The sequence below is a fragment of the Trichoderma evansii genome (genome assembly GCF_050947405.1).
Source record: "Trichoderma evansii strain SZMC 28006 chromosome Unknown GGI43scaffold_5, whole genome shotgun sequence".
In the NCBI taxonomy this organism is placed as follows: Eukaryota; Fungi; Ascomycota; class Sordariomycetes; order Hypocreales; family Hypocreaceae; genus Trichoderma; species Trichoderma evansii.
This window is the reverse complement of record NW_028145201.1, coordinates 147,166-169,550: the sequence shown is the minus strand read 5'-3', so window position 1 is coordinate 169,550 and position 22,385 is coordinate 147,166. Positions and strand designations below refer to the sequence as shown.

The 22,385-nt window shown below is 43.2% G+C and overlaps 10 protein-coding genes across 10 annotated transcripts; 3 read left to right on the top strand and 7 right to left on the bottom strand.

Moving 5' to 3' along the window:
• Positions 1 to 648: 648 nt before the first annotated feature.
• On the top strand, positions 649 to 2,536 carry GGI43DRAFT_306350 (transmembrane amino acid transporter protein-domain-containing protein). Its single transcript, XM_083201616.1, has 2 exons — positions 649 to 2,303; positions 2,358 to 2,536. Exons 1-2 carry the CDS (start codon positions 909 to 911, stop codon positions 2,409 to 2,411), a joined length of 1,449 nt encoding a protein of 482 aa, XP_083062445.1. The 5' UTR covers positions 649 to 908; the 3' UTR covers positions 2,412 to 2,536.
• A 307-nt stretch (positions 2,537 to 2,843) lies between these two features.
• Positions 2,844 to 5,389, bottom strand: GGI43DRAFT_399136 (Zn(II)2Cys6 transcription factor). The gene has a single exon (XM_083205310.1). It carries the CDS (start codon positions 5,161 to 5,163, stop codon positions 3,514 to 3,516), a length of 1,650 nt encoding a protein of 549 aa, XP_083062444.1. The 5' UTR covers positions 5,164 to 5,389; the 3' UTR covers positions 2,844 to 3,513.
• A 643-nt stretch (positions 5,390 to 6,032) lies between these two features.
• GGI43DRAFT_399135 (carboxymuconolactone decarboxylase family protein) lies at positions 6,033 to 7,155 on the bottom strand. The gene is made up of 3 exons (XM_083205309.1): positions 6,874 to 7,155; positions 6,186 to 6,817; positions 6,033 to 6,100 (listed from the first exon to the last, which is right to left on the bottom strand). Exons 1-2 carry the CDS (start codon positions 6,963 to 6,965, stop codon positions 6,346 to 6,348), a joined length of 564 nt encoding a protein of 187 aa, XP_083062443.1. The 5' UTR covers positions 6,966 to 7,155; the 3' UTR covers positions 6,033 to 6,100; positions 6,186 to 6,345.
• Positions 7,156 to 8,151: 996 nt separating this feature from the next.
• Positions 8,152 to 10,676, bottom strand: GGI43DRAFT_432604 (N,N-dimethylformamidase beta subunit family domain-containing protein; the record flags this gene model as incomplete). The annotated part of the gene is made up of 4 exons (XM_083209607.1): positions 8,152 to 8,586; positions 8,652 to 9,311; positions 9,392 to 10,435; positions 10,578 to 10,676. 4 exons carry the CDS (start codon positions 10,674 to 10,676, stop codon positions 8,152 to 8,154), a joined length of 2,238 nt encoding a protein of 745 aa, XP_083062442.1.
• Positions 10,677 to 11,197: 521 nt separating this feature from the next.
• GGI43DRAFT_399131 (phytanoyl-CoA dioxygenase family protein) lies at positions 11,198 to 12,445 on the top strand. The gene has a single exon (XM_083205308.1). The coding sequence runs from the start codon at positions 11,394 to 11,396 to the stop codon at positions 12,351 to 12,353; it is 960 nt and encodes a 319-aa protein (XP_083062441.1). The 5' UTR covers positions 11,198 to 11,393; the 3' UTR covers positions 12,354 to 12,445.
• Positions 12,446 to 12,654: 209 nt separating this feature from the next.
• GGI43DRAFT_399130 (Zn(II)2Cys6 transcription factor) lies at positions 12,655 to 14,973 on the bottom strand. The gene is made up of 6 exons (XM_083205307.1): positions 14,790 to 14,973; positions 14,473 to 14,727; positions 14,313 to 14,402; positions 13,988 to 14,259; positions 13,695 to 13,934; positions 12,655 to 13,637 (listed from the first exon to the last, which is right to left on the bottom strand). Exons 1-6 carry the CDS (start codon positions 14,818 to 14,820, stop codon positions 13,047 to 13,049), a joined length of 1,479 nt encoding a protein of 492 aa, XP_083062440.1. The 5' UTR covers positions 14,821 to 14,973; the 3' UTR covers positions 12,655 to 13,046.
• Positions 14,974 to 15,332: 359 nt separating this feature from the next.
• GGI43DRAFT_399128 (uncharacterized protein) lies at positions 15,333 to 16,556 on the bottom strand. Its single transcript, XM_083205306.1, has one exon. It carries the CDS (start codon positions 16,490 to 16,492, stop codon positions 15,539 to 15,541), a length of 954 nt encoding a protein of 317 aa, XP_083062439.1. The 5' UTR covers positions 16,493 to 16,556; the 3' UTR covers positions 15,333 to 15,538.
• Positions 16,557 to 16,971: 415 nt separating this feature from the next.
• On the top strand, positions 16,972 to 18,281 carry GGI43DRAFT_432598 (uncharacterized protein; the record flags this gene model as incomplete). The annotated part of the gene is made up of 3 exons (XM_083209606.1): positions 16,972 to 17,209; positions 17,291 to 17,573; positions 17,628 to 18,281. 3 exons carry the CDS (start codon positions 16,972 to 16,974, stop codon positions 17,824 to 17,826), a joined length of 720 nt encoding a protein of 239 aa, XP_083062438.1. The 3' UTR covers positions 17,827 to 18,281.
• GGI43DRAFT_306303 (carbohydrate-binding module family 1) lies at positions 18,281 to 20,075 on the bottom strand. Its single transcript, XM_083201615.1, has 2 exons — positions 19,805 to 20,075; positions 18,281 to 19,746 (listed from the first exon to the last, which is right to left on the bottom strand). Exon 2 carries the CDS (start codon positions 19,712 to 19,714, stop codon positions 18,455 to 18,457), a length of 1,260 nt encoding a protein of 419 aa, XP_083062437.1. The 5' UTR covers positions 19,715 to 19,746; positions 19,805 to 20,075; the 3' UTR covers positions 18,281 to 18,454.
• A 1,507-nt stretch (positions 20,076 to 21,582) lies between these two features.
• On the bottom strand, positions 21,583 to 21,955 carry GGI43DRAFT_381600 (uncharacterized protein; the record flags this gene model as incomplete). Its single annotated transcript, XM_083203143.1, has 4 exons — positions 21,583 to 21,652; positions 21,710 to 21,778; positions 21,838 to 21,890; positions 21,947 to 21,955. The coding sequence occupies 4 exons, from the start codon at positions 21,953 to 21,955 to the stop codon at positions 21,583 to 21,585; spliced, it is 201 nt and encodes a 66-aa protein (XP_083062436.1).
• Between the last annotated feature and the right edge of the window lie 430 nt (positions 21,956 to 22,385).

Sequence of the window (22,385 nt, the reverse complement as noted above, 5' to 3'; positions counted from 1 at the left end):
TCAGAATGCCGTACACGCCCTGCGAACAGCACGAAGTATTACTATTACCCCATAGATTTGACGCTGCTAGCCGACATTCTGCAGATCAGGGCCGGTATATAGGTACTAGCCCAACATTATCGGAAAAGCCACGATCAAACTCTCGTTCAAGGGACTCCGTGCGAGCAGAATTTTTTGCACACGGGGCAGTTTTCGGCGAGAATAGCGTAAATGGAGTATTGTAGAGAACGCTTAATCTTCTCATTTTCCACTTTACTCGTACCAGCTGTGACGATAATGGATCTCTGGCATAACGGCATCCACAAATCGTTCCACAAACGGCACTTGATGTTCGTGCTATAAGAGGCGTGCTCCACCAAACTAGGAAAATTTTACGTTTATAGAACATGACTCGAAAACTTCTAGAATTTTTTTGCCGCTGTAGCAGGGCTGATCATCCACGTTGACGGTGTACATCGTCTCATTTTGGGCCGGTACCACTCACGATGGCATCTAAATCTGCTTTTGCAGAATTTCCCCAGTATATCCAGGATACTGTGGATAGACTTAGTATCAGACTCAAAACATCCTGCATTGCGGGGGAAAGCAGCCAGAGTCGACCAGCATGTATTCGTGGAGAGAATACGGAGTATAGCCGTAAAACCAGACAAGGGGGATTCTTATCTACGTAGCCGATTATGAACATCCACCTAAACCCAGCGGCTTTTCGGCATATGGATGGGTCTCGGTTGAGCAACTTACCGTTAGTCTTTCCACACACCGAGCCTGCTTCCTTAAAAGTCTCTCTCTCCTGGCTGGTCCGTCCCTTCTCTTTCCTTCTTAAGCGTGGAGTTGTCTTTTCACTTCTCTCTCTTCCCCAGGCACTATTTCTACTGAAGTAATAGCGGAGGCTCTTTTCGACCTTCATCATGGCTGCCATTACCAATGATGTAGAGTTTGAGGCCCGTACCCCAGATTCTTCAAAACACGAGGCCTCAAAATTTGCAAATCAGCACGTTGGACCAAATTCTGGATCCGATAATGAAATCTTTGGGGAAACAAGCGATGAGTTGCAAAACAGTCGACTGAAGCAGATTGCTGCGGACGGCAACGCGCACTTCCATCGACTAGGATGGAAACGCCTGGCCATCGTCACCATCGTTGAGGCCATTGCCTTGGGAGCTCTTAGTCTACCAGCAGCATATCACACTCTCGGCATGTTCCCTGGAGTATTCCTTACCATCACACTCGGATTGATCACAATTTTCACAAGTTACCTTGTGGGACAAGTCAAGTTGGCCTATCCACAGGTCTCACACTATGCCGACGCCGGAAGACTCTTGTTTGGACGATTTGGCTATGAACTATTTGGCGCTGCCATGGTTCTCGAGCTTGTCATGTCAGTGGGCTCTCACGCACTGACTGGAAGCATCGCTCTGGGCACCCTTAACGGAAATCACGTCTGCTCTATCGTTTTTTCTGCTGTGTCAGCGGTCATCCTATTCATTCTGGCCATACCACCCTCATTCACTGAGATAGCTGTGCTCGGTTACATTGACTTTGCATCGATCATTATTGCTATTGGAATCACTATCATTGCTACAGGTGTCAAGGCTCGAGATTCCCCTGGTGGCCTTTCTGGTGTGGAGTGGTCAACATGGCCTCAGGAGGGAACCACTTTCTCTGAGGCGTTTGTGGCAGTAAGCAATATTATCTTTGCTTTCAGTTTTGCGATTGGTCAGTTTTCTTTCATGGACGAGATGCACACTCCAACGGACTACATGAAGTCTATCTGGGCGTCAGGTATCGCTCAGATTACTATCTATACTTTGACTGGAGCACTTTGCTACGCATTTATCGGCCCATCAATTCAGGCTCCTGCTTTGTTGTCTTCTGGTGAACTTATATCCAAGATTACTTTCGGCATCGCTATACCTGTCATCTTCATCTCTGGATCTATCAATTCGACAGTGGCGCTTCGCTATATCCATGGCCGTTTGTGGAAGAAATCCATTATTCAATATGTCAATACCCCCAGAGGTTGGGCCGTCTGGATTGTGCAGGCTGCGATCTTTACCATTATTGCATGGGTCATTGCTGAGGCGATTCCCATCTTTTCTGATCTGCTTTCTCTTGTTTCCGCACTATTTGTTACTGGATTTTCCTACTGGATTCCTGCTATCATGTGGTTTTGCTTGCTCTGCAAGAAAGGTGATTGGTTTTCTTCACGAAACAATATTCTCATTTCTCTTGGAAGCATACTCGCCTTTATTATTGGAGTAGTGGCTTTAGTTGCTGGCACTTATGCCACTATTGCCGATATCGTAAGTACAACCTATAAATCTTTACTTCTTGCAGATTGGTTAACACGATTGTAGATTCGGGAAACAAATGACGGAAGCACCAACCGTCCCTTTTCTTGTAGGCGCTAAATGGCTATGAGAGTATATATTCAACATCAAATACTTTTTATGCATATACATGCTATGGGCTGCTTAATTAGGGTGTAGTACATAGACTTCAATTATAATAACGAATAGTTACGTTTTGCTGTTATTTGGAGCGAATATAAGATTTAATAATTCCTTTTAAAGCAATTTTAGACAATAGATCTTAAAAACTGTCTCACATTGAGTAATCGTGACCCTTGAATTCATATTTAATATAGTTTGTTTGCTCCTTCGAGCAAGAGAATTGTTCGGAATATTGCAAACGATACCTCTTCTCCCAATTGTACATGTCATGTTAACCTTATCAATTTGACTATCCTTGCTAGATAACATATGAAACAGTGATAAGATAGGCAAATGTGACAAAAAGTTTTCTATAACTCTAAATAAAACATACGGGAAAACATGTCACTTATAGCATTATATATGTCCAAGTCCCGCTTGTATAACAACCATGATTTTTATGGCGTGTAAGTTAAAATATAACTCTCATCTGCAACAAGTATTGCGCTTCTATGCATGTATCAATTCATAACATTTCACACTTATAATATATTCATCACCTATCCTCTGTAGAATATTTTTCGACACAATCAAGTTTCAATGTTACACATGTCAACCTTATAGACGCTATGAATTGCTCGATTCCACAGTAGTATCAGATAACTCATCTAATAATTGCCGCATATTAGATACTAAAAAAGGGAATAAAGTGAAGCTGCATGCTGTCATGAGTTCTTCTGAATTATAGTGCAATAAGAGAGAAGAATGGTACCTCCGACTATCGGATATGGGGCTAATAAGCAGGCGAAGAATCTTCGCGGGGTATGAGCATGGGCTCCAAGGAGCTACTACAAATGTATGAGCAATCCATCCTTTTCCCCAGGATGCCTCATGATCTTGAACACGACGGGAAGAGCCACTGCCCCATCGTAGCCCGCTCAGAGTTGGATATGCTTCCGCTATTCGTAGATGACCCGATCATATCCTGACCGGAGTTTCCCTTTTGGGCTGCTAGCTTCTCAATTGACCATATGTAGCACCTCTTCTATTAATTAAAAGGCTAATTTGCAATATCAAGCCTTTAAACTAGTTCCACACCAAGGCCCAGTTGATCCAAAGCTTCGAGACACCCTAGCTTAACCATGAGATCAGGCCTGCTATCTCCGCCTTGCAAGTCTTTGCACATCCAAACTGTTTCCATGGCTTCTCGAACACGAATAAGAGAGGGAATTCTCCGAACACTATACATCTCTTTAAGCCGCTGAACTGCGAATAACCTGTCTTGCGGATCGATGGCTTCGCAACCACCCGTAAACAACGGCCAAACGTGCATAGATACCAGTGGTGACGTTATAGGAACTTTCGCTAGCGCGTCCAGGCAGAGCCGAACTCGATGCAAGGTACGCGGGTGTGGGGAGCCTATATTATATGCCACGCGGAATAGATAGATCGATGCAGCAGCGTGATATGCAATCGCAGTATTGGCAAGGCCAATATTTTCAGCAGCATCGTCAGGCAGTTGCCAGGTTTCAAGTTTATGTTCAAATGTTTGAATAAGTGACTGAACCTCCTCACTTGATGCATTCATGACGCCACTCTTCATCGACTGTAGCGCACTGATATCTGATGCTATGTGGAGAATATCGAATGCACTGTCGAAGAGCGGAGCCATGGTACTGGAGTAGAGATGCTCATGGTCAAAAAAAAAAGGCGCTCTCGCGTGAGAAATGGATCCCAATATGTCATGATAGTTAAAAAGACTGAGAAGGAACTGAAAACAGGACGTCGGTGCAGTAGGCAGCCCTTTGCGTAAACGAATAAGTTCTCTAGCAGCAGAGAGATGGCATTCGTCTGCTTCATCGACGCTGCTTATAAATTGACGTCTTACTTGTAGCATTAACACAGCTGCAAGAATCGCATCAGAAAGTCTTTCAGCCGAACTTTTGAGCGCCATAGATAACGACTGTATGGCTATCCTATGGTGCTTTCTGGCAGCAATTTCGGTATCTCTATGAGGCGAAATTGCCACCAAATGACTAGCAGCCACCGAGAGCATAGCGGACTGAAGAGGACCTTTTTGTAAAGCCATGCTAGTAAAATGTTTCTGGAAGGGATTATCTGTAGGCTTTATGGAAATTAAAGAAGAAACAACAGTGGTGAAATGATGAAAAAGGTGATAATCATCGAGAGATAAGTAAAGAGTCCAATAGGGAGGTTCGCGCGGTATTGAAACTCCGCGCAGCAGCTCTCCCCCTCGCATGTCGTTGGATTTTGGAATTTTGAAGGAATTTTCGCTTGAACTATCATCATCTTGAGATTGGATACTCATTGGAGATAATAGTGTGCATGGATTGTGCACATTAGGCGAAAAGATAACATCCGACACCCAACCATCCGAGGCGGAGCGATTGGGTGATATGGCGGTATTATCTGCAGGCGGCGAAATCATGGCATATTCTGGTTTATTGCTGCCCGTTGCTGGTTCCGCTTCGCGGCGGTTATCATCATGTTGGAATCGAATGCCCTCTCTGCCCCTTGGGTCTTTGTGTTGGCGCCACCTCAGTCTCAATCCATAGCCTTGGCAAGGCCTTCTTAACCTTACACAGCGACCGCAGAATGGCTTCGCTTCGTCGCATTTGTACCCAGCTTCCCGGCATGTCCAGCACCCTGACCTACATCTCTTCCCTTTCCCTCGTCCTATTGTGTTGCTGGAGCTCATTTTCGATGACATCTCTTGGAACCATAATCACCAAATTCAGGCGAGGTGGCAAATGAAGAAGAGAGTCAATTGGCGAGATAATTTTATAATATTGTCATACGTTGGTAGAATAGTGGTCAAGGCCAATGGCCTTCACAGAGTAGATGATCTTTCAACGGGATTGTTGAATCTGAGATACTGTGGTGCAGCAGACTATTCATCATCAGCTTTACAGCCTGGCGCACTGCCTCTAGGATCCGAAAAAGAATGAACGGCGACAGCAGAAGGCACTCTGCGAAATCCGGATCCGCTAGCTCTCCACTGATAACTAATACGTATTGTAAGACCGCTAGCTCCGCCATCGCTCTGCCACCACAAGCTAATATACCAGCGTGCCGGATATCCATTGGTTCCTTTGGTCCTGGCGTGGGGCGGCATACTTCACAGTGTGTCATTGCTCTCTAAGACCCCCAAATTGAAGACTGTACTACTACGAGGTTGCAAAGCCACACCAAAATAGTATGAGATGAGGGTGAGTGTTTGTGCGAATATTCTTGTTCTAGTATCACGTAAAGACATAAGGACAAACTAGTACAATATATTTTTTGGGAAAAGGCGGCGATATGTTGCAACTTAGATTGACGCAACCTCCTGTTGGCTTCGCTCTCGGGAATTGTCCGCTATACGTTGAAGAACAGGCTCTTCGCTGTGAGACACTCCTGGCGAGTCTCGTTTAAAGATGTATATATAAATATACATAATGACTGCTCTTTTTTTTTTTTTTTTTTTTTTTTTTTGCGCTATTTTACTGATCAAGTATGGCATACTGTATCTGTTTTAGCTAAATTAAGCTGTTTCCTTCGAATCAGCACTCCAATTGGCGGACTAAACCAATAATCTATCAAAACGCCACCAAGATAGCTAAATAGCTACCTGAGAGAGTGCTGTTTAATTTAGAACCTTGCCCTTAGTAAGTTACTGGCAGCTTAATAGGCTGCCAAAAGAATATCCAGTTCTTAGTTATGAATAATATTAAAATATACTAATGTAAGTAGACTGTATCCTTTTATAAACCCGATTCGTGCGTTGGAGGACGTGGATAGTTTTGGTAACTAATCAACGTGAAAACGAATAACGATTCCACGATGCATTAAACAGCCTGTGCTTTTTTGATGTAATAGCATTTGTATCTTGCTACCTATACATAATTCAATTTCAACTCAACTCTGGCACTTTAACATCGAACCCATTCAATAGCACAGAAATATACTGATAAAATCCAATCACTTGAATAAGAGACACCATGCTGTCCTTTCCAATTGTTTGTATACCCACATCCCATATTTCTTGGTTCAAAGGCCCAGGTTGACCCAGTGCATTAGCGACTTCCCAAGCCACCTTTTCATCTTTCCCCAACGACTCTGGAAATTTTCCGCTTATGAGGCCTTGGATTTGTTCATGTGTAATTCCTCTGATCCCTGCCATCACGATGTGGGCATATTTTTCGTACGCACACTGAGTACGCGAGGCAATAGCTAATATTGCAACTTCCCTGACAGTTGGTGATAGCGCAGGGAGTGAAGTAACAGCACGGTCAAGCTTGAACCATTGTTCACCAAAAGAGGGGTTATGAAGGAGTAGACCGAAAGCTCCGACGAGCTCACCAGTGGGATATTTGGTGATAAATCTGATATACGTTTGTTAGTTGACAACATTCACAATGATAAAAGGATGAAGAGTTACGGAATTTGGTTAGCGCATTCGCTAATGATATCATAAAGCGGCTTCTGGTCAGAACGAAGTTCGTCAGGCTGGATTAAACCAAGTCGATTCATTTTTCTAGGTAGATGTTTATTGTTGAAAAACAAAGCAAAAAGTGAAAGTAATGTAATGTAAAGTAAAGTAAAGTGAAGTGAAGTATAATTGGAAGTAATAATTAAATCGCCAAAGTATATATGCTTCTATGCTTAGTAGATAGAAGAAAGATGGAGGAAGAGAACGCAATATATCTGGGTAGCAAGGCTGTGAAACACGAGCTGAAATCTACTGGGCATATCCTAGCGCTCAAAAGGCCGATACCTGCTGGCATAGGATCATGGCATATGCTCGGATAGTATAAATATGCGATTAAGAACAACTTCTTAACCTTGGGCTTCCGTTTTGTTTTGTCTTTTCTATCGTTATACAATAGATACAATTCGCATGTTATTTTCCTCTCGGTCCCATTTGCAGCGCCAGTGACTGCATTAATTTTGTATTATGAGATGGCATTTTGTACCTTTAGAGGGCCTTCAAGGCGTAAAACGAAAAGGGTAAATTACTAGATCATAGGATCCGCTGCCGGACAGAAGGAACAATTGATTATAGATCGAATATGCCGTCATATCCTTAATTGCTGCGCCGAGATAGCACACTCCACCTCGTATAAGCCGCAGAGAATGGTCGCGCGGAGAGTAGCTGGTTGCGCTAATCAATAGCGTGTGAGGAGACCAACTCTTGAAATTTCCACTTAAAGTAAGGTCTCCAGGTAATAGATGTACTGAATATGGTAACTCCGCGCCTCTGTGAGGATGATCAATCCGAGGCGAGTGCCAAAAATTATGTTTTTGTAGAGATATCGGCTTGCTATAATTGTTCACAGGTAAGCCAGGCTGAGCATCCATGTAAGGCCTTTTCTCTCTATAACGACGACGTATGGGTAATCAATCACCTACCAGGCAGAAATAGCTACAATTTTGTCATTTAATCGCAAAAGTGAGTTCGCGCACAGTATCGTATCTCTTATAACTAGAATAGTCTCATAGCTGCTGCTGTCGAACTTGTGCTTTACTTAATGAAATGACGTATGTATACAATGTTTCATACGAAACTGATACCCGCAATATCTGTATCGCTGCACCCAAAATAGGTCAATTCTCATACAATTAGAAAAAAAAAGATGAGATAATCTATCGAACGAGTTACCGAGTTACTGGGGATGCGAACTGAAGATACTAAATTGCATCCTAATAGCAAAACCAATTATTTATGTCTGCGTACAAATTCTTGCAGAACATTTCCTGTGAGGCGTGCGATATTGTTCTGGAAATGATCCCATCCGAGTGAGCAAAGCCAATTGATGCTCCCAACGCTGAAAACAGCGCCACCACCGTTCGTTTCATAATATGTAACGTCAGATCTGACCTCTCTGGTCTGGGTCCCGAGGACGTTCTGAAAAGGGAACGAAATATCCTCAGGAAACATCCCGAATCTGTCCGGATGTCCTGTGCTAGTCGCAACAACAACAGTATTGTGTGGACTTCCAATGTTATAATCGCATTTATCCATCTCATCTCCACTTGCGCCACCTCCAAAGCCTAATTCTCCAAGGAGCTCGTCTTCTCCAATGCCATGAAACATCCATGCGAATGACGCTACTTTCCCGGCATCTGTTCTTTTATATGGCACGCCTGGACCCTACGAGAATTTATTATTTGGCTGATCGTCGTCCATATGAGATCGGAGAACGAGTTGGAACTTACCGGACCCTCCGCACAGCACCCGACGCCAAATAAGCAATTAGCAGGCAGGCCACGAGATCTCCACAATAGCCCCGACTGCCCATTACTGCTGAAAATGCGATCACCACCAGGGCAAGTGAACGATCTTATTCCTTCTCCTCCTCTGCGAATCTCAACTCTATGGAAATACTCATCCTGAGTTGCACAGCTCCAATAGAAGCCGTTTCCGCCAAGATACATGACATTGCCACCAGTTTTGATGAAGTCTGAATATGCGCTTAGGCTCTCAACAGTATGATATTCTGGATGAGAACCAGTAATAATGGTTCCATAGCGACTGATGCTAGCGTTTCCAGAAGTGTGCAAATCATGATCGCAAACAACATCGTATGGAATACCACTCTTTTCTAGAAACTCTAGCATCAACAAATCAGCACTCAGGCCTCGGGGTCTGTGAAAATTCCAACTGATGTAATCGGGACGCATATTCAGAATTGGCCTCTTAGCTGTTGAGTATATTACTCCAGATCGATCGTTGTGAATATCGTAACAAGAAAGCCCTAAATCATTTCTTCGTATTGTTTTTTCTGCATGCTTATCTGGTATGGCTTTCCAAGTGGTATTCACCACGTCTTTCAAGTGTACTCGGTCAAATACGTGCTCGTTTGCATAGGCGAGATACTTTCCAATCGGCATTAGTATGAAAACATATCATAACGTATTGGGAATAAGGTGAGATATGAGAGAAGATTTATACTCACAGTAAAAGTAGAAATAATGTACGCAACCTTTGCCCCAAGCGCTGTACTTGTAGCTGCAGTAGGGCGCACATAGAATGGTAAGGTATCTTTTGTACTGCCGTTCTCTGCTTCAATCTCTATCGCATAGACACCGGATCTGAGGTTTTGGGGCAAGGTTATCGAAAAGTCAGTTTCCCAAGCCGCATCATCAAGATCGTCTTCGTGGAAATGAATAGCCCCGTAGCCGTACTTTGCTTTAGTCCAGTCTGATTCCATTCCGTCCCAATCGTGCCCCGTCACTGCTCTTGTCGGTGCATTTATAAGTTGACCTTCTGCACCCGCCCTATTTCCAGACACATCAACGATACTATCAGTTGAGATTTTTAAAGAAAAATCCCACTTCGCTAGTATGTGGTTATTTGAACAAGCTGATCTCATTGTAGGGCTGTCAAGACGACCATTAAAAAAATTAGTTGGGTTATTGGATGCCTCATGAGGACCTACTGCAAACATTGCAGATAGAGTTAAAGTGCAGGGTTTTGTAATATCCGCTCTGTAGTCAAGGGTCATTTTTCCGCTGCTCGCTGACTGAGGGATATCTGTAAAGGTAGACTTAGGATGGATCTCATATTCAAAATCTGCTCCTCGAATAGTGAAACGAAGCTCAATCCACCTTTTTAGATCTGGTTTAAATTTAGTAGATACCACCTCGACCGTTGTGCCTGTTCCGATCCAAAATTCAACGAAGCCTCCAGCAGTCAATATTGCCGCGAACCCAGACTTTTCTGATATATCAAGAGTTGAAACAAGTGTTTGGACATGTTTCGCTTCAACAAGATGCGATTGAAAATAAACACTAAATTCCATGCCGGCAGATCCAACTTGGTAATCTCGCTTGGAAATGATAGCGTAAGAGCCTGGGTGCGCAACCTGATACTGGCCTTTGCAGCTGCCAGGCAATATTGATGAGATGATCTCGGGCCTCATTCCTGATGTATCGACACCTTGAGGGCCATGGATGAGACGAGTGACGCAGTATTTCAACTCTGGTTCTGTCGACGAAACCTATCAAGGCTATATTAGTACATATTAGGTAGCCCAGCTATTGCCGTAAAGCAAATAAATGGATAAACGAGGCCCAATAGAGAATTTTTGAGGCATATCAAGAAATGAAGGCATATTTATGTTTATTCTTCTGGCGATTTACCTTCACATCAATTGTACTGCCAGGACTAGCAATCCATGGATCAACATAGCCAATGATTTCAGGCAGGCTGCCAGAAGGAGAGCTCTCAAACATAGTCATGAAGGAGACCTGTAACAATGTTTTAGTCTCTGAAAGCTGATAATTAGCAAAACTATTGAAAGCAGGGAAATAGAGCGAAATATTTCTTAAAAAAAAACTTCGAAAGAGAACTGGAAAGAAACAAAAATACCACCATATAATCTAAAATTAGAGAATAAATACCTACTCACCTCGATTCAAATGCAGCGGCAAAGTTTAGGAAGTGTGCTTATGTTTGTTTAAAAAAAGAGAAAGAAGATATAATCCTAATGATTCGAGAAAACAATTTAGGTATAGACCATACTTGTAAAGCTAGCAGTGCTTTTGATCGTGGCGCTCGTATTCAGGTTGCAGTGGCTAGTAGTTCCAGTTTTACTGCATGGAGAACATCCAAGAGCTGCTACGGAATACCAAAGGCGGGCTAGTTACGCCCCCACCATCCATCATTGATTACTCTACTACGGAGTATTGATAGGCGGAGATGTCATATCTGGTAAGGCTACTTCCTGGGACTATTAGTTATGCTTCAATAGGAATAATCCAGGCAAAGCGCAGCGGCTCTCGCATCAAGTCATCAGGAGCGTATTATTGTAGTGGTCATCCGAGAACCGAGTGGACGAAGTTATAATTACACTTTGATCGTCAACTTCAAGACTATTCAAGTGTTTGACAAGACAGGAGATCGAGTTACCGAACACACAGATCAATTAACAAGAATAGAATCCAGGATCAACAGCCATGACTGCACAAACAAGCGAAGCCGAGCAGCCAAGAATCATCAGATTGACTGATGAAGAACTTGCAACAAAGACAATGGGGTCCTATAACCTTCAGGCTGCCCTCGAAGCTTTGCATGCGGATGGCCTGGTTGTCCTTGAGAATGCAGTTGACCCAGCTCATTTAGACCATCTCAATAAACGCATGGTTGCCGACGCAGAGAAACTGAAGCTACGCCAAAAAGCGCACGTAAATTTCAGCGCAGAGACAAGAAATTTTCAACAAGAGCCTGTCCCAGAAGAAGGATATGTTTTCGACGACATTATTGCGAATCCATGGGCTGCTGAGATTCTTGAGCATATGTTGGGCCCTAAGCCAAAGATCCGTCTGTACAGTGCTAATACAGCCTTTAAAGCTGAAGCACGCCAGCCTGTACATATCGACATGGCTCTTGGGTTTCCCCACACGCCTTTTGGCTTTTGCGTCAACATCAATCTAGTTTCAACTTCGCCCGAGAATGGGGCTACAGAGTTTTGGCTGGGCACACACAATGATCCAGCATTGGAGGCACTCACTATAAATGGGCACGGAGATGACGGCCCTGACCCTGCCATAGCACTCGAGAAAAAAGCAGCTCGAGCCAAGGACCTTGGTGTTCCCATCGACTTTGCGGCCAAACTAGTGGAAGAGCGCCGTAAAGTGCGGCCGCCAATCCAAGCTAGCCTTCCCAAAGGTTCACTTATCATCCGCGACATACGCATATGGCACGCTGGCATGCCCAATCGTACCGACGATACGCGTATTATGTTGGTAACAGTTGCTGTAGCTCCTTGGTACCGTAATGAGCAGAAGATTTTATTGCCCATGCGCTGGCAGAACAGGATTCAGTGGGGAAAACTTGATCCATGTGTTGAATGGGTAGAGAATGATCGAGACTATCTTCAAGGCTTGCACGACATTAATTTAGCGCAACTTCCATAAATATGCATGTTTCATTTAGCAAAATGAAATATAAAAAAGATTGCATCAGTCACTTCTAGCTGACATCTTCATCCTCCTCTTTGATCCAGCCCGGGCCCGCCAAACTGCCACTGAAACTTTGTCTTTTACTCATAGCTTCTAAATTTGCAGCCTTTGACAAGTTAATGACTGACAAAGGGGATTATTTACAATGAAAAAAATTACATACAGACTTGGTTGCCACAGGCAAAGCAGCAGCTATCGTAATAAAAGCAGAAATAATGGAAAGAATAGATGTTGTCTTCATTTTTAGAATTAAATCTGAGACTTCGGTTTATCAATTTTGAGTGGTTGATATGTTGAGGGGTATATAAATATTCATGATTACTACGTCAGACTGTGATATTCTTACTCTATATAGACGAAATCCACCAAGGCCAATCTCAAGCAGCCCTATGTTGACAGATTCGACACTATTCTTCGAAAAGAATTCGCTTTCGTGCTCCATGCATTGGGCGTTACGCCATGTTTAGCATGCTCCACCTCGTACCGCAAAATCTATAAGATTCTTGCAATATCTCGACTTTTACACATTCAGGAATTAATTTGTGTCTCGTGTATGAGAAAATTAGATTTTTGACTTCAAATCGCTACTTATAGATACAGCCTTGAACAAGCTCTCAAAAGATAAGTCGAGTTGCTTTCTTTTATATGCTAGGCGAAGAGTGGTAGGGCCGGCGCCTTGGAAATTACAGCGTTAAGTATTCTACTGTAATTTACATCGCTCTCAATCGCGAGATCATTTTGATTCCATATAGCTTCGACCATGTTTTGAATCAAAATGAGATGTTCTGATCGCTGCCCTAGTTCTCGACTCGTATTAGATAGAATGTTTAATATTTGGAGACGTTGTTCATCTTCATTAGCCTCGCAGGCTATGACAAATAGCGGCCATATGCCTTCGCAAAATCCAAGGTTTTGTAAAAGCAGGATGCCTTCCCTCACTAATCGTCTGTGTGGGAACGAAGAGGTGGAGACAAATGATACAGTACGGTTCAAGTATATCAACGCAGCATATCGATAGAGAGAATTTATCATATCTTGCCTGCTAAGCGACGACTCGAAGTCTCCGTGAAATGTTCCATATTCTCCAATAGTTCCGTAGAGATTTTGTCGAAGGTGCTGAATCCGCATCATATCGGTGTTGTCATACGGTATATGACTGTCTCCATTAGGCGATGGCCGCTTACAAATGTGTCGAACGAGATCAAGGGCATCTGTGGGGCATGTAACTCCATCGGGAGCCTGTTACCGTTCTTATCTCAGTACTGAAAACCACCAGAGAATGAACAAATAACTTACCATACTGCCAAGAAATATTTTACCAGGCCGGATCGCAAGAGGCCCTTTGCAGAACTTATCAATAGCATCCGCCTCTGCCCAATGCCGGAGGCTGAATTCTGACATTACTTCATGGTAATAAATCCAATCCATCAGTGGCATGCAGTCATGTTGATAGAGTATAACTGAAGCCGAAACAGCGGAGATGATTTTCTTCGCTCCGCAAAGATAGACGCGCCAGTGCCCTCCAGGATTGCGAATCTACCTTCCTTAGCGTGCGCAAATTAAACATAGAGAGGGAAAGTCTTATATACTTCACATTGAAAAAGAAGCATAGTGGCGATCAGATTCCGGATAACGCTTTCTCTGTCGACCCGAGTTATGTTCCTCTGTAGCATCGAAATAAGCCGCGCCTTGTGGTATTGGCTCTTTGAAGGCCCCAGAAGCAAGATAGAAGATAACGCAAATATTCCTTCTAGAACTAGGTTAAAAGAGGAGTCAGTGTTGACCATTGCCATCTTCAATACGAAATAGGCCAAAGATTCGTCCATAATTGGGGCCAATATCCGTGTTCTGGTCTCTTTGACTATTTCATTAGAGTTAGACGATTTGGGATCATAAAAGCCGCCAATTACTCACAATATTCTAGTAAATGTGCGTCATTTCCCGAAAGCAAGAATGGCGAAAGATATGGTAAACGCGGTATTGGAAAATCGTGTAAATAATCGGCTACATCAACGCGCCATGTTAGCGGGCTGGATGGGGCTGCACAGTGGCTGAAATAAACGAGATTGCTTACCAAGGTCAAGTTTTTCTTCTAGAGCATCTGATAGTGCCACATCTGCGGATGAGACGTTCAAAAACATTACACCACGCCCCCGATATCTCCTGTGAATTTTCGCTGATGTGTTTGAGTCACAGTCAAGTACAATTGCCCGCCGTTTGTTTCCTTCTCGAGGCCAGGACAATTGCATGCCATAGCCTTTGCATGATTGCAACGTCTTCGCACAGTTGCCACAAGTAGGTTTGCGTAGGTCGCACCGCACTTTGCGCTCTGGGAAAGCAATCCGATTCAGTCTCTGAGGGTCGGTGAATCGAATCAGGGGAAGTATTTACCTCTACATGTCCAACAGCCTTTAATGCCCATTTCGCTTGGCTATGACGAAGGTCGTTTCCCAAAACCACTTTGACAGCCAAATCTAAGTTTTCAAAAGCCCCTAGAAACGCTAAGGGAATGAGTTCAGCCGTTGAGTGTTCAGCTTGTAGAATAGTATGAGTAGGACTAGCAGCGGCTTCGCGTGGCTGTATGTAGTCTGTATTCTTAGCCATTATTCAGCGCTCACCTCGCCCGGAATTAGACTGCTGACTAATGGATTTGCGAGCGAAGTGAGACGGGATTCGATAATAGACCAAAAACAGCCCAAACGCAAAAGGAAATGTACACACGCAGGGTTGGCTATATTAGTGCTACTACTACTAATAATATTCATGTTCTTTCTTAGAGTGTATAGCAACATTAATATATCCTCCCTAGATTTTACCGCCCTAGTAGCCCAGTATTAGTTATGTAAGTAATCCATACATCAAAAAAGGCTCGGGGACCTATCTTCTGATTGATGCGACCGTGATTGGCTGGCCCTTCACTAGAGCTTTGCAAGACAAGCAAAAAAGAATTTGAACATTAAGATCTCGAAACAATAATAATAACATTATTTTTGCGATGTATGAACCATTAAGTTGTTTCTCTGCCCATTCTAACATGTTGCAACCTTTTGTATCACACCTCACTTAGTCGCCATTTATCGCTTGCTTTAAAATTTCCAGTCTCATAAGATGTATTGAGCGCTGTGATTGTTAAAGTTCCTTTAGATGGTTCCAATCCTCTTGAGAGCTTCCGTAGTCAACTCCTTGAGAGTCTTTCTCTTTATAGTAAGAAGGCCATCGCCGTCGAAATCCAAGCCGTCCACGAGGTCGCCCGCTCCACATCCATTAAATGCACCCACGATAATACTGTTAAAAAGCGCAGCAAACGAATTTCCAGCAGCCAGATCTGCATTCCTCTGGTTCAGCAAATCTTGGGACGTAATTTGATCTCTCTGGAATTTGGCGCCGAGGAGCTCTTCGTATATATCCACAATTTGGTTCATGGTCGCACGTACTTCAGTGATGGGTATGCGTCTGTTCTTAGTTTTCTCCTCGTCCATTTGAAGAACAGCAACAATTGCAGCTCCGATAAAAGGGAGTGAGCATCCTGAAAAATAGTGATCTCCACTATCAAGCACAGTTACCTTGCGATTTTTGGGATTGAACGAGCCAAAATCCCCCTCTAGCCATGAATCGATGAAGGCAGATGGAATAAGCGTCGTAAAGCTTGTAGGCCCTCCTTCCTCAGCGAGAGAGACAAATTTTCGAGCAGTAAGAACAGCTGAAGTATCCTCGGGCCAGCTACCGCCTTCAGTCAGCAGACTCACTGCGGCAGGATGTAGTACGTCCAAAGTGTATTCTGATGGGAATATGCGTCGAACACCAGCTTCCTGTGCCGCTTTAAGAAGTAGTCGATCGATAGCTTTAGATGGAGGGCCAGAGACGAAAGATAAGATTGCATCAGCCCCCGTGATAGATTTTACAAGGCCATTATGATCATTGTAATCAACCGGAATAATTCTTGCGCCTGGTATGGATGCTACTGCCTTCCCACCGTCGGCTCGAGTCAATATGGTAACATCGAACTTGGGCTTCGTTGAGGCTAAGATGGCGCGGATCGCATGGTCAGCTACATAGCCGGTACTTCCAGCAATAACAAGCTTAGTGAAAACCATGGTAAAGTAGCTGCAACGATGTTTTTTTTTTTTGAATTGGAAAATTGATGATATTCGATTCAACTACAGATTATTTCATGTCTAGTCTTCTGTCTATATATACGGCCAGTTGGAAGCATGACAACCCTCATGTGTCCTATTTCCTTTGCGTCACGACAAAGCTTTCTTTGTTGTGTAAATGCAAGAAACTTTTACCGACATCACTATTATCGTCAGCTAAAGCAACAGAAGAGACCCACCACGCGTCAAAAAAGAGACTAGTGGACCGAGCGGAGTCGCAGCAACACTGGATTATAAAACGATGGCAACTATTTCCGGCGAATCATATTGATTGGTAAGATAGCTGGATACCCGCTTCAGAAATTAATAATATTTGGATACACCGCAGTCATATAAGAAGCACGAAGTAGCAATAAATAGAAGCAATATTATAATCATATACTCTGTGTCCAACGTGATATTTGACAAATTACTTCAGTATGGCCCAAAACGTTGCTCTAATCCTAGGCTATGGGCCTGTTGTTGGGGCCGGTGTTGCCCAAGCATTTGCAGCAAAGGGCTACAAAATTGCAATAGTCTCCCGCTCAAATAAAAATTCAGAAGGGGAAAAAGACTATCTCCAGATCCAGTCTGATCTCTCTGACCCTTCCTCAGTCGAGGGTATTTTTTCCAAAATTATTACTGAACTTGGTCATCCGAGTGTTGTGCTCTACAATGGTGCGTCCCTTCATTCCGCGTGGGCGGGGGGCTTTCAGCAAAATATAAGGGCAAATTTAACACTTTAGGGTAATTAACCAGCTTCCTCGTCTGCTCTGATGAATTCCCCAACAGCGCTTGCGGAACAAATTACAGCTTTTCAATCTGATAATAATGTTAATATTGTGTCTGCCTATGTTGCAGCGCAATTAGCTATTACATCTTTTGCTTTGCTACCACCAGAGTCATCTAAGACGTTCATTTATACCGGAAATAAACTTCCTTTCATGATCGTACGGCCGTTATTATCTCAAGGCGTTGGAAAGGCTGGCTCAGCACACTTAATACATTATCTCGCAGAAGAGTACAAGGACTCTGGATACAAGTGAGTTATGGTGGGATTATAAATCTCGATTGTTTTCTAACAGAAGCTATATAGATTTTATTACGCTGATGAACGAAAGCTGGACGGAGATCCAGTTTATAGCGACATTGATGGTGAAGCGCATGGTATATTTTATATCCAGCTGGCTGAGGGGAAAGCGCAGGGACCTTGGAACGCAACATTCGTTAAAGGACAAGGATATGTTGCTTTTTCTGATGCAGTGGTAAATGATGCAGTGGTAATGCAGTTTTAGACTTGGAAATAAAAAATAATAAGATTGAGCGATATATTCTAGTGGATATACTTTATCTAATGTGGTGCCATGTAGATTTGATAATGAAGACAACCGTTCTTTCGACCCTTATCAATCTATTATGCTTAAAACATGAGTTGGACCAATATGTTGGAGATTTTGCTACTAGTTCTTACGCTTCAAATCATGGGAGTCGTATTGCTAAAAGGTCGCTACTGAATTCAACAAGTAAGGGAGAGCTTCGTCTGCAACGGAGAATTAAGGTAGAGATTGCTAAATAGGAGCAAATGACCACACTACGTGGTTTAGGTCCTAAAACTAAAATCAACAAACTATAATATTTCCAAGACAAATGCCATGACATATGAATGGGCGAGGAGGTGATAGCATACATATTCTAGGCACAAAGTAGATAATACACAACAAACATAGCGGCTGGTTTGTAACTAGATGGATAACACAGATGGGACGATTCTTGATAAATGAAGAGATAGATCCAATATTCACAGTTTTCTAATGCTAAACCAAATGTACAGAAAATTTTCGGTATAAAAGCTATGTTCAATCGAAGAGAAAAATAAACGAATAAGACGCGAAAGGATAGACTGCATCTGCGCTCTCGAAAAATCTATGCGCGAGAGAAGCAAGCTGCTGCCAGAGCGGTGTCAGTCCAAGTGTTTCCGTTTTCAGTCGGCGTCAAGGTCAGTGCGTAGGTGCTATCAAATGATCCAGCACCCCAGCCAAGGTAACCGAGGAAGACGTCAGAGTTTTGGTTGAGGAATTGGTTCTGCTGGCACACGTCCTGAATGCAAGACTGAGTGTTGCCGCCACCAGTTTCTGTCAGAATAGCCTGGCGGTTGTTCTGGCGAAGCCAGGTGGCGACGGGCTGGAATGCGGTAGCGATGTTGTTAGTGACACAAGTTGTAGAAGTGCCAGAGTTATCAGAGTCAAGGTATTTGTGGAGATCAAAGATCAAATTTGTTGTTGAGCCATCAGGATTCTTCACCTGAGATAAGGCAGTAGAACTGCCATCAGTAAGGAAGTTTCCAGCGGACTGGTAGTCAGTTCCGGGTAGCGAAATGAATTGCGTCGTGGCGCCGGCATTACGGATGGCGGTTACAACGGCTTGCACAGTTGCGCCCCAAGTGGTAATATCCACATCATGAGGCTCATTAACAATGCCAAACCAAATTTTTGACTGAGACGCATATTTGGTTGCCAGTTGCGTCCACAGGTTGGTGAACTGAGCATTTGTAGGGCCTCCTTGGCCGATGATCGCGCCATTCCATCGGGCATAGTTGTGGATATCAACAATACAGTACGCTCCAGTAGCTAAACAGCCCTGAACGAGCTGGTCGTAATAGCCGAGATTAGTGGCATCCAGTGTTCCACCCAGATTGTTGTTAACAAGGTATTGCCATCCAACAGGCAGACGGAAGATGTTTAATTTATCATTATTGACAAAGTGCTGCATCTGACCGATACCATCTGGGTAGTTATTCGCACCATCAAAATTCTTCAATGGCGGATATACTTCTGAAGTAACACAGGTTCCATCAGTGGTACAGCCAAAGTCGAATCCAGCAATGTTAATGCCAGCAAATCGTGTCTGGCCGGAGCCAGTTGGTGCGGAAGCTGAAGATGTGGTTGTAGTTGGCCCAGAACCAGGAGACTTGGTTGAGGTAGTCGAGGTAGTGAAGCTGGTTGCGCCAGGAATGCACTGGGCGTAATAGGGGTTAAGTGTTGAGCATCCAGAACCAGAAGCACAGTTTGTCGGACCACTGTAGCCTGTACCTCCACATTGTCCCCAAACAGTTTGTGTCTGTGCAATAGCACCGCTTGCCATCAGTGTGGCAGCAAGCAGCAACGGCGTCATAGGCTTATTCATTGTGAATTCAGGAAACACGGATAAAGATAGCACTGGTAACTTGATTAGAAAGAATATATCTTGTCGGTTGGATGAAATTTGAAGCCGCACAGATTGGTCGTATTCAGTATGGCATTGACTGAAGAATGGTATTGAGTTATAAAGAATTCTCACCTTGGTGTATCACAATTCGTTTTGATCCCAGTTCCAGAATTTAGGTAGTAGAGAATATACCCGTAGGACAGGATAGTAAAGGCTTTTTTGAGAGGAGAATTAGCCTACCAATGAGTGTAATTTTGAATTGTATTGTGTTCATCTATATTCTAATGTCTGGGTCCCCGAGGAGACTTTATACTTCTGGTGATATATTAATATCCTCTCTGAGTTACTGATCTTAAAGAGCCGGCCTGGTGGAGTCCTCTAACGTTCCAAGATAACTTCCTCCTTGGTACCCCTGAAAAAAAAAATAGCCACCTGAATTGCAAAATCAGGTAAATGAGCCTGCACCGTCCAGGCTGTCATGATTTGTGGTCCTAGGCAATATACGCATTAATTGAGCCTGAATGAGGCATATTTGGGTGTTGAGGCTCTCACGAGTTGCGCTATACTCTATCATCTGTTCATTCCTATATGCAGGGGCACTGTATACTGCCAGTTTAATCTATATAGTTGTAGTATTAAGTCAGCAGGGTTGCATACATGTAGGTGTATGGCCTGCCCTTATTCCGGCCCCTAGGCTATAATAGCCGGTCGGCAAAAATCTCGATGCAACTAACCCCACTAGACCCAAATCATACAAATAGCTATATTTCATCAAACAAACACAATTCAGCCAAATAAGGTTCAATATGCTGCTATGAAAGAATGTAGATCCCATAGTATATTGTTTCAATATATAGCCTGACGGTTATTACATTTTTAACAGCCTTAATGTATAAGTCAACCTCATGTATCTTGTGCTATATCTCTCGTAGCTTCTAAAGACTCCCTTGATGACGAGATGTGCTGTAAATATTAGCACGCATGTAATATGACATTATAGTATAATAGGATAAGAGCCATAATGGCAATAATAACTATTGTAGTAATAATAGGGGTGCCGTTGTGTGATGTATAGTGTTTTTATCATTGCTTGTGCTGACGTAGAGGAGCTCGGTATAATTGGTGAGCCTGCAATTCTTTTGTCTCCTGATTGAGGGTTGAATCCTTGGGTTGGATGACCCCTTAATAAATGAAGATTTAGATGCGATCCGAAAGGCTGACGCACTCCAATCAACACTAGCCCTTTAATTTTAAATAGATCGCTCCAACAAATCATGAGTTATCCCGGAGCCGACCCGCAAACTTTTCTCTTCTTGGAGAAGAGGGGGGCAGTATGACCGCTCTACTCCAATACACCCGAAATATTGCGGCACATTCTTAAGTGAACAGAGAAAATGCACTCAATGTTTAAAGCAAAGTTAGGAGCCCAAAACTAAATTATAAAGAAGAATATTTCACTTTTTAGGTAGAGCATGTTGGAGTGGAAGACCTCTTTCCTAAATATCACTGAGGGTTTGAATGCTGAAATTCCATTGAAAACAGGGGAGCTATCATGATAACGTAAGCGGAGCAAAAGCGCATCTTTCAAGCGAGAGTAGTGAGAATATGGTATATATATATGTTCATTTATTTTTAGTATGATTTCCTATACTGTTTCTATATTATATATCCTGCTGATAGTAGAGTCTCTGTTTTACTCCATGCATCACTATCTAGCCCTGTCCTGTTGAACTCCGTGATATATCTCACTATGAATGATTGTGCTGCTCGCTCTCAAATGACAGCTATCCCTTCGTTTTAATTGACGGCGTCAACAGTGATTTAGCTGCCCAAAGATTTGGACGATCTTAGTAAGCGTCAAGAATAATCTCATTGCCCCACTTTGACTTGATTTTTTCCACATTCTCTTCAGTTGTCCTATTTTACAATCAGCTATAAATCTCTTAAATAGTAACGTGAGACATCTCCACTCACTTGAAAGAGAAAACAGGAATCGCGGAGGCCGTAGTGGAAAGGGGTTGTCCAATCAATTCCTCGATAAAGCTGTAACGGTAATTAGCGCCAATTGCACTTTTTGCAATGTATACTACATATCATCTTACACCTCAATCTCGTCGGACTTTTCAGCCTTTTGAGGGCGTACTGTAACAGATTGCTGTTCATATAACGTTAGATGCCAAAGAGTGTTTTACCGTGATGAAGTAGACTCACAAGTGCCATTGTGAATTTTTAGTAGCAAAAATAAAATCTCGGAGAGGCGTTTGAGAAAATTGGTAAAGGACGATGTTAATTGCAGTACAGAAAAAAATCTCTCTAGAAGAGTTGGCTACGACCTCTTTATAATTGTTGAACTCTTACTTCAAAAATGCGCTATCCACTATTAGAGGGACCAGGTAATACGGAATGTTATTGACGTGGCTGTCTATCCATTCCTACAAGCCACATTGGGCATCATTATATACGTGGCAATATGCGACACCAATAAGACATGTAGCGCGCAGTAATAGGTGCATTCGCCAGCAATCAGGCGCTGTTGTTCATACATGCAGTAACCTGCAGCATCTAGCATCCAATGGGTATCGTAGATGGGACTCGCTTGCTGGTTCCGTGTCCCGCAGCGCTCTTTGCCCCTCTTCTCTCGCCACACTAT